This window comes from Astatotilapia calliptera, chromosome 10 (assembly GCF_964374335.1).
Source record: "Astatotilapia calliptera chromosome 10, fAstCal68.1, whole genome shotgun sequence".
Taxonomy (NCBI): domain Eukaryota; kingdom Metazoa; phylum Chordata; class Actinopteri; order Cichliformes; family Cichlidae; genus Astatotilapia; species Astatotilapia calliptera.
This window is the reverse complement of record NC_137431.1, coordinates 21,161,951-21,175,361: the sequence shown is the minus strand read 5'-3', so window position 1 is coordinate 21,175,361 and position 13,411 is coordinate 21,161,951. Positions and strand designations below refer to the sequence as shown.

At 41.2% G+C, this 13,411-nt stretch overlaps 1 protein-coding gene across 12 annotated transcripts in view; it reads right to left on the bottom strand.

Annotated features, from left to right (window-relative positions):
* The window catches only part of LOC113030281 (uncharacterized), a 28,468-nt gene extending 17,578 nt beyond the window's left edge, over nt 1-10,890 (bottom strand). For 9 of the 12 annotated variants that reach the window (XM_080307198.1, XM_080307199.1, XM_080307204.1 and 6 more), the window contains exons 1-9: nt 10,194-10,890; nt 6,351-6,408; nt 6,176-6,271; nt 4,310-4,363; nt 3,950-4,128; nt 3,623-3,741; nt 3,414-3,503; nt 1,005-1,757; nt 5-70 (exon numbers count right to left, since the gene is read on the bottom strand). In XM_080307198.1, coding sequence (XP_080163324.1) covers nt 5-70; nt 1,005-1,757; nt 3,414-3,503; nt 3,623-3,741; nt 3,950-4,128; nt 4,310-4,363; nt 6,176-6,271; nt 6,351-6,408; nt 10,194-10,297 — 1,519 coding nt within the window. In that variant the 5' untranslated portion in view covers nt 10,298-10,890. The remainder of the gene's footprint in view (nt 1-4; nt 71-1,004; nt 1,758-3,413; nt 3,504-3,622; nt 3,742-3,949; nt 4,129-4,309; nt 4,364-6,175; nt 6,272-6,350; nt 6,409-10,193) is intronic. The other 3 variants (XM_080307205.1, XM_080307206.1, XM_080307203.1) reach the window with 2 other exon arrangements.
* Between the last annotated feature and the right edge of the window lie 2,521 nt (nt 10,891-13,411).

Sequence of the window (13,411 nt, the reverse complement as noted above, 5' to 3'; positions counted from 1 at the left end):
AGACCAGAGGCTGAAGCAGAATCATCTGCAGTTTGAACCTCTGGGGGGCGCCACTGGTATGAAACAGGAGCTGAGGAGAAGAGAAGTGTGAACATAAGAGGAAGAAAGAAAGACTAAAGTTGGTATAAGGAAAGAGTGAGCTAACAACATTATTCCAGTTTAAAGACATATAGAAAAGAGTTATGTACAATATTTTATTTTATTCACTTTATAACTATGAAATCCTTAAAAATGCCTTCTCAGGTCTGTATCTGTATGTGTTTTTGCATGTAGTTTTACAGGGCCAAAAGCTTTTTTAATTCTTTTAATTTATTAAGCCACTTAAAAATGACCTATGAATCACTGAAGGATAAAAAGGGCACCTAACTCAAGGGATGGACCAGTGTTGTGTTTAAACAGAACAAACCTAGTAAATAAATGGTATCTTTAAATCTTTAGGCACTTTGTTGCTGGCTGCCTGTCGCAAAAACACATCTTTTCTTCATTCTTATCTCTTCAAATTGTTGTCTATATGAAGAGCTACTGTCAGAGTCAGTCAAGTATATATTTGTAATAGTACATGACAGATGGGTGGCTCATTTAAATATATAGATGTAACTAACGCCTGTACACGAGCCACATGGATTCAGTTACATGAAGGATTAAGCAAACAGCTAATATTCGACAGACAGAGCAGACTTTGAATGTTGACAGATGTTAAATGAAAAGAGGCAAACTATTTAAAAAATGAATATAAGAATGAGCATAAACAACTAATTTATTTTGCTCTGAGACAGTCACACAACATTCAGATGTTTCACTCAAAATTCTGAAATCATCACAAGCTGAACATGCATATAGCTTCCTCCCAACACAACACAACAGTCCATTCTCTGTTTCACTCTATCTGTTTCCATGGGCATGAAGCTAAATCATACATAAGTGGAAACGAAATCAGACGGTCACACATCATTCATCAGTTTGTCTGAAGCATGCAGCATGCCTACCAGCCAGCCTCTCATTACCTTTTGCAGGGCCTGACTGGAAGATTTTTGGCAGAGAGGGAGGCTGAGAGATGGTCCAGGTGAGTGGAGGGTGAGATGATGGAGGTTCAGAGGACAGGGTAGATTTTGTTGGGAAGGAAGATTTGATAGAAAGGGGCTGGGAGCCAGTGGATTTGGGTTTATGCGGGAGAGAAGTAGATACGGTTAGTGAAGACTTCTGTAAAGTGATGGAAGATGATGTTACAATGGGCTCAGGTGATGACGGTGAAGTGGAGGGAAGTTTGGGAGGTACAGAAGAAATGCTCGTGGGAGGTACACAGGCAGCCTTTGAGGACAGAGAAGAGAGTGTGTTTGAGTCTGCAGCACCTTCACTGCAACTGGATGAAGAATTCACAGGAACTGACACCAGTGAGGCAGGAGGTAAAGGAGACACAGATTCAGAGGATTTAGGAGATGGAGTGTGGGCGGGCACATCAGGCAGAGGAAGGACAGAAGGCATACTCTGGATTGAAGGAGCATCTGCTGTGATCTGGGAGCTTGGAGCTTTAGAGTCAGTCAGAGAAGAAGCTTCAGGAAGAACAGGATTGGCAGATTTCTTATGCTTGGACCTGGGTGATGGCTGAGGGGAGGGGCCAGGGGATGGCTGGATCTCTGACTGGACAGGAGTAGTGGACAAGGGATGTCGCGAGCGGCGTGGAGAAGGGCGGGGGGCAATTGGTAAAGGAGGCCGAGAGTGCACAGCGAGACTGGAAGGACCACCATCACTTCCACTGGCTGCATTAATACATGGAAGGATGGATAGAAGGATAGATTAATGAAAGTAGATTAGAAAAGAAAGAGTAAGAAAGAAAAGTGAATGAAATGTGCATATGAATATGATGCAATGGAATGGCAAACTAGGTTACTCTTGAGATAAGCCTATGGGTATTCCTTCTTAGGTGTGATACAAGAAGAAATAACCCAAAGTCCATTTATAAATCTTCATTTGGACAGTTGTGGTCACAAGTTAATATCTGACCATCATTGGCATGAACGTCATGATAATTTTGGGGGTTTAGTGATTTCTTTGAATTGTTCTTTTTCCAGGGTGGAATAATTGTGCAGTAAACATCTATAACGACTTTATTTAGGGTTTTCTCTAATTAACACAGGGTCAAAAGAATACATTCAGGCTCAAATACACCCCCACAATTATTTGGTTAAATGCTCCTCTTGACCTGATGATTTTGGTAGCCATCAACAAGCTTCTGGCATAATTCTGGCTGGAAGTTTTCAGCAGTCTTCTTAGCAGAATTGGCAGAGTTCATTTAAATTGGTTGGTTTCCTGGCACAGACCTGACTTTTAAGTGTAGTTCCCAAACCTTGTGGTAAAGTGAAAGAATTTAGAGGTCGTCCTCCTTCTTCATTATTTCATAAACGTTGTGTAATCTACCAGTAACACTGGCAGCAAAACAGCCCCAGAGCATGACGCTACCAACACCACCATGCTTGACAGCTGGTGCATTGTTCATAGGTTTGAAAGCCTCGCCTTTAGTACTCCAAACATACCTCTTGTCATTTTGGCGAAATAGTCTGATCAAAAACTTTTTTTCAGAAGATATTTGGCTTCTCCATGTGAGGAGCTGCAAATCAACTTTGGAGCAGAGGCTTCTTTCTTGCTCTGCACCCTCTCAGTTCATGGTGATGTAAAACTCACTTAACTATGGACAGTGACGCTGGTGTTCCAGCACTTCCTGGTTCATAGCAGGCCTGAGCCTTGATGGTTCCTGGTTGTTCCTGAACACCTCAACCACATTCCTCTCATCCGACAGTGACAGTTTGGATTTTCTTTAACACCTTGGCAAAATGTGCTTTTATACAATTATTTGAACTGATGATCTTGGAATTGTTGTTTAGAAGCTGTTCACAGCTTGTATAACTCTACAACCTACAGCTATGCTGCAAAGAGAAACTGCAAGTTGTAGTAAATCATGATCACTAAAGAAAAGCTAATAGGCACTGTCAAGCTAAAAGATACTGTAGAGCCTTCAGCACCACTTGTTGAAATATTTAATTGGAAGAACTCCTCTGCGTCTGAATGTCTCTCCAAATTCAAATACAACGTAGTTGCAGCAAATAAAAAAGAAAACCGTATGAAGCAACGCTAATGTCTGTTTGGACACAAAAACCTCAGCGTGTTCAATGCTGTCTCCGCGTAAACTTCAGTATATTGGTGGCAGTATTTTACCATCACATGATTCCTAATCGTGTTTAGTATGTGGACGAGAAATATGTGGTGTCCAAAGGACTGTCCATTCATGCAGTAAGGACCACAGACTAAATGACAGAAGTATGTGAAATACTGCAATATATATAAACTTAGCTAGCCAGTGAGAGACAGGCAGAGATGCAAACAGTAAGTGAGAGTAGCAAGGGGGGAGAAAGCGCTACCTGAGGATGGCAAAGTGGATGCCGTGGAGTGTCGCTTGTCAGGTGGAGGGGGAGCAGGGCGATTTGGACGGGTAAGAGTGTGTGGGACAACTGGAGCAGCAGAAAAAGGGCAGAGTGGAAAAACATACGGAAATAAGAACAGAAAAGGAAAGCAGAGGAAAAGGAAATGTCAAGAGGTCAAAAAACTGTGTTGGTGTAATCCTGCCTACCTGTGGCAGTCACAGACTTCTTATCTTCCTCTTCATCGCTCTCATTGAAGTCGTCCAGGTTGCCGATATCTGTGGGTTTGACGCTCATCAAGCTGGCAAGACTTTGCATGTCTTCATCACTGAAGAACAAGAAAAACACGCACCACAACCTCATTACCAACCCCACCAATAGGAAGCACTCTTTATGAAAAAAAAGTGTTTTCAAATGCTTTTACTCTTTAAGCTATGACTCATTTATTAAACTCAGGTTAAAAGTGCTATTGTCACACCTCCCTGATGTAGAACAGCAGTAAGAGTAAGTAAGTAGTGGTAACTTAAACTACTCACGTGGCTTTTCCCTCTCGAATAAAGACACATGAGAGGGACAGCTTGAGCGTGGCCTCCACAACTTTGACAGACAGTGGCTTCAGCTTCAGCGTCAGGTCAGTCTGGGTTAGCGTGGGGCTAGCAAACCGCTTCAGGTTGATGTCAGCGGATGCCAGCACCTTACGGTGACCTTTATTTTCCTGTAAATAACATAAACAAGTATTATACACCATATTCTTTGATTTCTACTTGGTGATTAAGCTGAGTCTGAATTTTATAACTGGATGTCTGAGCTATTTAGGTTTGGCTATTTTATTGGCAAACCTTTTGTTTATTTTTCTACTTATAAACAGTTTTAGTCAGGCATAGAGAGATACTTACACCCTCAATGACAAAGGTCCATTCTTTGTCTTCAAATTCATCAGCATTGGCATCCTGAGGGGATTATCATAAAAATACAGACTGTTTAGTGGGACATCCTCCTAAAATTGTATCCACATATCCACACATATGCCAGAGTCTTCAGGTGTACTACATAAACTCTATAAAGTCCTGTGAAAAACAGGAGTACATGCAGTACACTGTTACTGTGTCCAGGAGGGAAGGAATTATCTGGTTTTAATTCTAGGAGACGGTAAGTAGCAGCCAAGTGATACTTATCAAATTCACTTGATTAAATAATCACTAACACATGTGAGCACCTCAATAGAAGCTGGAGTTTGGGCAGTTTCCTGGTCTGAAAGACTGGACTTTGCAACGCTCAGAAAGCTACTTTCAGTTTTTTCCCTTATTCACAGGGAGTCACCAAAGTAGGTAACTCTGCATATTGAATGTGGCAGCATGGCTTAGCTTTGCAATGCTGTATCTTAAAAAACTACAAGACTTCTGGAACAATGAGATGATACCAGAATAGAGATGTTTAGCCATATTGCACAGCACCGAGTTTGACTGAAACTTCTGTCTGACAGCTACAGTCTGGCTAGAATTATGCAGTTTATCAAGCACAGCAACAAATCTCCAACAGAATGACTGAAAAAAAGTCAGAATTCAGATCTCATCTTGATTTAAATGCAGTGGCAGGACCTTAAGAGCGTTGTGGATAAACAAATGGAAACTTCTAGCAAAAAAAGAGTAGCCCAAATTCCTCCACAGCGATGTGAAACACTGATAATGTTACACAGAAAACAATTACTTCAAGTTATTTCTGTTAAAGATGGATTATAAGCTGATGATTCATGGACTGTACTTAGGACTGATTTGAGTCCTGTGGAAATGACCTTTTTCACATGACTGTATATTGAATTTATTTAAAAGATGGACTTAAAAGCAATTCCAGTCCAGCCAGCACTTAAACATGCATTCTTTTTAAAGGCCAGCAGAGAGCAGCCCCTTTAGCAAAAAGAAGACTGGTTGTTTGGAAGTCTATGGAATAATAAGCCTCTGTTCCCTTGTCTGTGACCTCAGTCAACACTTTCCTGCTGAGTTTATGGTCTTAGATGCTGGTCTTGAGTCTTATTTACTAAAACACATTTAAATTATAGTCCCTTTTGGAGATACAAAGGATGATAATGAAAGGTATATCCATCATGTTTGGCTTCAGAATGCCAAATTGTCAAAATGCTCAGTTCGAAGTTTTACAACAGGACTTTGTTAACCCATGTTTAATGTCATAGTGTCTATATTCATCCTTATATATACTTTTCCACACTTACTGACCGCTTTTCCCGCATATATATTCTACATCTCTTTTATTCTGAGCAATTAAACTCTTTATCTATATTACTTCCACACCTTAAATCGATTCGGAATCACCAAACACCCTAAAATGACTAGGCATGACTAGACAGTGGGAGGAGTACCTGCAGTACCCCCCACACAGGAACAGGGTCCAGAGTCACACAGCAGACCAGTTAGAACATTTGAAGCCAGAACCTTCTTGCTATGAGATAATGCGACTAACCACTAACTAACCATGGTGTTAACTTGACTCTAAGGAAAGCCTAAGTTTAAACTTTGGCTTAATAAAGTATTCTAAACTACTGAAGGATTAAAAAATGATCTTTCTAAAAGGGACTTTTCGTAACATTTAGGGCCACAGTAAACCATTCACACAAGGATTAACTTGTTCAAGCCACCCAGAAACAACTGCCCTGACCTTTGTTATATGTTTCCCTCATTTATTCAGGTTTTTCATTTACTTTGTTATTACATTGTAAATAGTACACTCTGTACACTGGGTGTTGGTACCTTGAAGAGAGTAACAGAGATGTCGATGTTTTCCGGGACAGGCCACACTACCATGCCTCTGTAGGGGTTCTTGATTCCAGGTTGCCAACTGTGGAGCTGCAGAAGAAATAACGCATTAACAGAGCTGTGAGGAGGTGTGTATGTGTTTATGTGTGCGGTGTTTTGGTGACTTCACCTTGGAACACATTCGTCTGTTCCTCCTGGTCCACACCACCCTCAGCTTGTCTGGTTGCCTAAAGAAACACGAACACACATCAAAACAGAAGTGCCATTTTCCCTCAGGCCATTGTACGTCAGTCATACCTAATACACTCTTTGCTCATAAGCAAGCGAGTTCTCAGAACAAAGTAGACACGATCCAAACTAGATAACACAAGTAAGAGATCTTGTGACTGCTGAATAATAATTCCTCTGTGCCAATGAAAGAACATGATGTGTGTTTATTTGTGAAGATGGTTGTCAGCAAATCTATGCAGGTCTGTGAAGATGTGATGCTGTGCATTTACGTGTTAAAGTGTTAGAGTACAACAAGTTACCACATGAAACATGTTACAAGTGTGTACCTGTCTTTTTGTAAATGTGTGTTTTATAACATCTGTTTCTGTGTTTCTATTGTATTTCTCAGCCCTCTGTGGCACAGGAAGTGAGACAGGAAGCTGCACAGTCATATGACCTAAATTTGTATGACTATAAGGCGTGCCTATGACAGGAAGAGAGGAGCCCCCATAACAGGACACAAGATACTAACAAATGCAGGCACCGATCCACATAATACCCCTTTGGGCCGCCACTAATACTACTACTAATAGTAGTAATAAATGTCAATAATAGTGTTATAACAATGTTATATATTATTCATATTTATTCCTTTGTCTGGGCCAGGGGAAATAATAATTCTGTATGTTGTCTTGCAGCACTTTACCGCACTATTTTTGAACATTTTTAAAAAGTGGACAACAAAAATATTGTAATAATACAGAGAAAACCCTAACAATCAGATGACACCCTATGAGCAAGCACTTGGTGTCAGTGGGAAGGAAAAGCTCCCTTTTAATAGGAAGAAATCTCTGGCAAAACCAGAATTATAGTGCATCATGGGAAGCCCTGAGCAACTTAGGTCTATTGTAAGTGTAAGTAAGGGAGGGTGCAGAGTTATTTGATCCAGTCATAACTATAAGGTTTATCAAAAAGGAAAGTTTTAAGCCTACTCTTAAAACTAGACAGGGCGTCTGTCTCCAGAATCCAAACTGGGAGCTGGTTCCACAGAAGAGGAGCCTGAAAGCTTAAGGCTCTGCCTCCCATTCTACTTTTAAAAATCCCGCAGTCTGAGAGCCAAGTGCTCTCTATGAGTCAAAGAGCACCGCTCTCACCGCTATGGAGGAATAACTCATAATACTCTTTAAATCTCATTGCTAAGCCCTACTACATTACATTTATACATGAAGTATTCCAATACATACAAAAACGACAGCAATAGTTTTTAGATGGTCCATGTGGTCTCACGTTTCAGTGCATCAGTGTTCAAGTATGGCTGAGAAGGCTTTGTGAGCACATGTGTTTGTGCGGTATGTGTGTCAGGGGGTCAGGGAGTGCCATCAGAAATAGCCTGGTAGGCACAGAGATGCAGAGGAGACGGAAAGAATACATTAAATAAAAATCAGAGACATTAACATTTGCTGAAAGGAAATATAATCTATAATACGAAGATGCGAAAAGATCTATTGGGCACAGTTACAATGGGCAGCGGTGGAGAGTTGACACTGGTTTTAAAGAAGCAAACAATGGTGGTGCAATACAGCTCAGTAACATGTGATTACTGCACACCACAGCTCAACAGACAATAGTTTTCTTATCCCACGACTGCTTAGATGAGTGGTAAACATGACTCGCCTCTGTGTTGAAATGTCCGCATGCAGCGCTAAGTGTTAGATATAAGCGTAGCTGTCTCTTCAGCAAACCTGCTCACTTACTCACCAACATCTCTCATGGTTTGGTCACATGAAGCGTTTCTAAGACATAAAAATAGTCTTGTTGCTAAGTCTTTTATTATGCCTGTGTCACTTCACCGCCTCTGTCAACATTAGTTCATTTTCTAAATGTTGTCTCCGGGTCCTTTTTAAATCCCCCCCCCCCCTGTATTTTTGCTTCTTTTATCCAACCTGATTGACCCTAACCTTTCTTTTACTTAAAATTGCCACCTTTGTTACTATTGAACATGTGTCTCAGTACAGAAAGTCGATGATCTTAAATAATAGGCTAACACCCCCTCAAACACAGACACATGCGCACAGAATATTTGTAGAGGGACCCACATGTGGCCAAAGAGTTCACTTCCTGTCAGTAACCTCAGAGTTTAATCACGTTCAAACATGTGTTGATCACCAACACATACATTGAGCACACATGACTGAAACTTTGGATGAATCTCTGGTGGTGTCCTCACTTCCTCTTTACTCCTCCCTTTCCTTCTCTGTCTGTGGTTATGACAGTGGAAGTTAAAGACTCTGATTTCATCACTCTGAATGTAGGATGTAAATCACTCAGTTGCCTTTATAGGTTTTACACCACAGATGTATACCTGTGTCTTTCTGCTGTTGATCAAACTCTTTAAACCTTTTTGAGCCACTCTGTTCTTTATTGAGGTCTGTGCTGGAAACCCAATTAATACATCATTTAATGTAATCTGAACAGATAAGAAGGTGCAGTGTGGTCCAAACTGACAACTGGGTGAAAGTTTAAAGATGTTGCTGAAGCTGTTAACAGAGGAGATTGCACTTGGGATTTTAAGATTATGATAATGTGTAATACCACTTCCAGTCACGTGAAAAAGAAAGTTTTCACAGTCCTCGTGCAGTTATGTGAAACGCTAAGTACACACAATGATTCAGTAGCTTGTAGAAAAACGTTTAGCATCAATGACTTAAACTGAGCTTTTCTCTGTATCTTTATTGGTCTCGTACATCATTATGGGGGATTTTTAGCTCACCTTTCTTTACAGTGTTGCTTCAGTTCATTGAGGTTTTTTGGCATTTGTTTATACGCAGCTCTCTTAAGGTCCGGCAGTAAATTCAATCAGGTTGACTTTGAATGGGCCGTTGCAACACATCGATTCTTTTCCTTTTCAGCCACTCTTGATAGATTTGCTGCTGTGCATGGGCTCATTGTTCTCTTGCATGACCCAGTTTGGGTCATGCAAGGACATGACAGGTGTGACAAGGACAGATAGCCTCATATGCAGGAGTTCATGGCTGATCCCATGTCTTCAAGGTCTCCAGGTCCTGTCGCTTCAAAACAAGCCCAAATCATCACACCTCCACCACCGTGCTTGGCAGGACTGCACAGAGTCCTGTGAAAACTTTCTGTTTCACATGACTGCATGGCAATAGTTTTACTTTCCTTTTTTTAATGCCAGTGCCTCACACTTTTGCTGACAAATTAACATTTCTTTTTGTATTTTTTTTAATCGCATTGTAGTGTCTTTTCTAAGTTTTTGTTTTATTTGCATCAACTCTTTTATTATCTCTCTTTTTTTAAGTAGCTGGCTTAGTTAGCTATAGTCTAAAAACCTTGCCCTTGACCCCTGAAGCTGACACTTTTGACTTATTTTGCTTTCCGTATATCAGTTTGAGTCATATAACGTTTCAGCTTCCAAAAGTTTTGTGTAACCTAACGAGCTTTAGCCTCATAAAATAGTTTATTTAAATCCCAGACATGAACTAACAACGATGAGCATGACTGGACACTATAGAGGGTCCTACATGCGCATGGTCACAGCAGTGGACATATCACGTCCACGCAGGCGGGGTGGGGAATCGAACCCGCACTGTCAGCTCAGCACATGGGGGACGCCCTCATCGTCCTCAATGTAGCGGAAAACACCCACGATATGAGATAAACATAGAAGTCCTAGAAGGCTTATTATAGCTAATAACAGGCTTCACACGGTATCAGGAGGCTACTCACATCTCCAACAATAAAAATCGTGAGCAAATAGATGCAGAAAAGCGCATTTACTTACCATTTTTTAGTACACTCCAAAACGAGTTCCTGGTAAGAAGCGATGAACTGAAACTTTGAAGCCTTTTTACCAACTCGCTGCAGTCTTTTCCACACCGAAGTCATAACTTCCAGCGGTTAAAATAAAACCTAAGAAAGAGGAAAACTGAAGAAGCCCTCCGCCTGACAATAATCCAACTTTGTCCGCTGCTTGTGCTCCTTATAAGGCTTTCTTCTTCCTTCTCTGCTGCTGCTGCTCCTGTTGCTTATAATGAACTTCACACAAGCTGTGACTTGCGCTCATTGGCACCGAGTTGAATCACACACTGACACACAACAAAAAGGACAGAAATGTCGCCATGTACCGAGAAGCAAGAGCCGAACACCGTGAACAGGCAGCTGAAGAGTCAGTAAAGAGGAACCGATTCCGCTCTGTCATTAACACAAGCTTCAAATTAATACGACAGCAGCCCGAAGTTTCAGTCAGACCACTGCAGGAGCTCTCACTGACTCTTTCTGCCAGTAATCCACACGTGGAGACGGCGCAGCTGACTCAAGCGTGGGGTTGTTGTAATATAGGTCTGCTTCCTTTAGAGTTAGTTAACCCTCCCTTTTTTCATGGGTGAAAGCAGCCAGCAACAGAGAGACAGGCAGAGTCAGACAGGATATGCAAAGACTGATGCAGTGGTATGCAAACTCCTTTATCTTGCTGCTTGTGTGGAGGCACTGAGGTGACAGTCCTCAGTTATACCTGCAGACTTTGATCCTAGCTATCTTGAACAGCCTTATCTGACATTTAACTTAATCAGCCGTTCATAATCTCATCTCCAGCAAGCTGAAAGCACACTGTGTCTTGAAATTGCGTTTTTCAAATTGGGTATATAACTGAAATCACTTTCTGAGTTTCGGCTGCGTCATCCAACGCTCACTCAGGAAAGTGTGGATCATGTAGTTAGAGGAATAGTTTCCACTGAGGAGAGCCAATAGACTACAGACCAGTGTGTGTTTGTGTGTGTATGCGTGTGTGTAAGATAGGTCAAGGCACAGGGATTTTCCTCAGTGAGAGCAGGAGTGTATTTATAGGATGGAGAACAGGGATTGATGGATGGACAGAGGCAGCTGGAGTAGAGGAGTGTGGGGCAGCAGCAGCAGGGGGGTAACTCTCTCATGACTCAGAGTTGGGCTAATGTTACTCTTTGGTTCGGTATTCAACACAGCATTATACCTCTCAGTACCTCTGCCCAATCCTACTCTAAACATGTACACAGACACACACATAACAGCCTGCGGTGTCATCTCATCCCCTCTTTTGTTAATTGGTGCTCTCTGCAGTCAGTAAAACGAATTTCTGTCTACTGTAAACACTTGCTGCTGTCTGGCCTCTTCTACTGTAGCACAAACATGTCATTTTTGTGTTGTCTCTTTTATTTTCATATCACTTTTGTTTCTCTTTGCCTATCTGGGTTATTTCCCAGCTGTAGGTACTGACCTCACAAGTCAGTGTATTGTAGCTCTGGTAGTATTATTCCCCTTTCCAGCTTTGCCTGCTGTCACCACCCCTTCTGATGTCTATTTGTTTTACTAATCACTGACTGTTGAATTTACAGTAACTGAGTCATATGATACCAATAGTGATAAAAAAGGCTTCTATGAGACGAGCAGTGAGCAGTGTGAAAATTTACATTTGCATTGAGCCTAAAAGGCCAAACCACAAAAACATTCTGGTGATGGATGAGATAGAGAGCATGAACACAGACACACACACGCACACACACAGAAATTCAGCCCAACTCTCATTTAGAGTGACAGAGAGGCATATTCTAACAATATCCACAACATGTGTTGATTATAAATAGAGAACAGCGTGAGACGTTCTTCTCAGACATCTCTCCAAAGCAAATGGTTTTCCCCATGCTGCAGCCATGTAGGATGACCTCAGAGAAGCAGGAGGAGAAGGTGGAGGACTGCAGGAGCTCTCTCTTGGCTGAAGGCAGCATGTCCCCTGTTGGTCATATTTGGCAATACCACCCCCTGGTTGTCTTTAACCGAATGCAGGAATACTGTTCATATCTGTGGCACACGCTGAAGTTATATTCCAAGACTTCAATGCAAAGTAGAAAGAAAAACCATGATGTGCAAAGTCACTTGTTAAACACAGACACTGACTTTCAAACGTTTAATGACAGCTTAATATATCTGCATTCACGACCTCTGAACAGGATTTCATCAGGATTTACTCAGGAATCATTTCCTATAATCTGAAGGTCGATTTTGTTATCGCTGGAGTCTCAAGAGGAAGCAAAATGGTTTGTCTTGTATGCATAATTTTAAAAAGCAGGTTGTTTTCCCCCATACACTGCTGTTGAAAACCTATGGTCATTTAACACCTTGAAGTGAAGTAAGTAAATCTTGAAGAAATCACAAACCTCCCTGATACTACTGTGTGAAGGATGAAACTCTAGGATTGCAACTCAGAGTCTCTAAAACCTCCCACTGTATCACACACAGTGGCAAACAGCTGATTAGGAACATGAAAGCATCCTGTTTGACATAAAAAAAAACAAGTAAGTTTCTTTGTATTAAACATGGACAGAGAAAAATGACAAAATCCTCATGAAACCACAAAATGCATGCCTGCATTCACATCTCTGTGAATGCAGGCATGCATTTTCAGAATCAAACAACAAGCACGTTGGAGCATGTAGATGGCACAAAATATGCCTGAACAGTGCTAACATCTGATCTTACTCGTCTCTCTTGATTTTCTTCTCCAGCAGTGGCTGTAAGTGCTCCTGCAGGACAGCGAGTGCAAGTTAGTGTATTTTTGCTTGGAGTAGCATAGAACTTTTGAATGAGTGTAAATTTTTACCAAGTTGCAAAGTTCTGGATCCCACATAGATTAGGGAACCTTTACACAATTCTCATATCAAGCATGCAGCACGACGAGAGAAAACGGACTTTACAACTTCATGTTTTCAGATAAATTCAACTAATCTAAGGTTAAATTTCAACCTGAGGTTTATAAGAGGAAGAAACGGCCACATAAGTTGTTATAAACTGTTTCAAACTTCCCCTCTGACATTACCAATCACATCAGGAGAATGGCAAATAAAGCTGTCATGGATATACACACACCAGTCAAAAGTTTGGACACAGCTTCTCATTTAATGGTTTTTCTTTATTTTTACTACTTTCTACATTGTAGACACATACTGAAAACATCAAATGCATGAAGCAAGA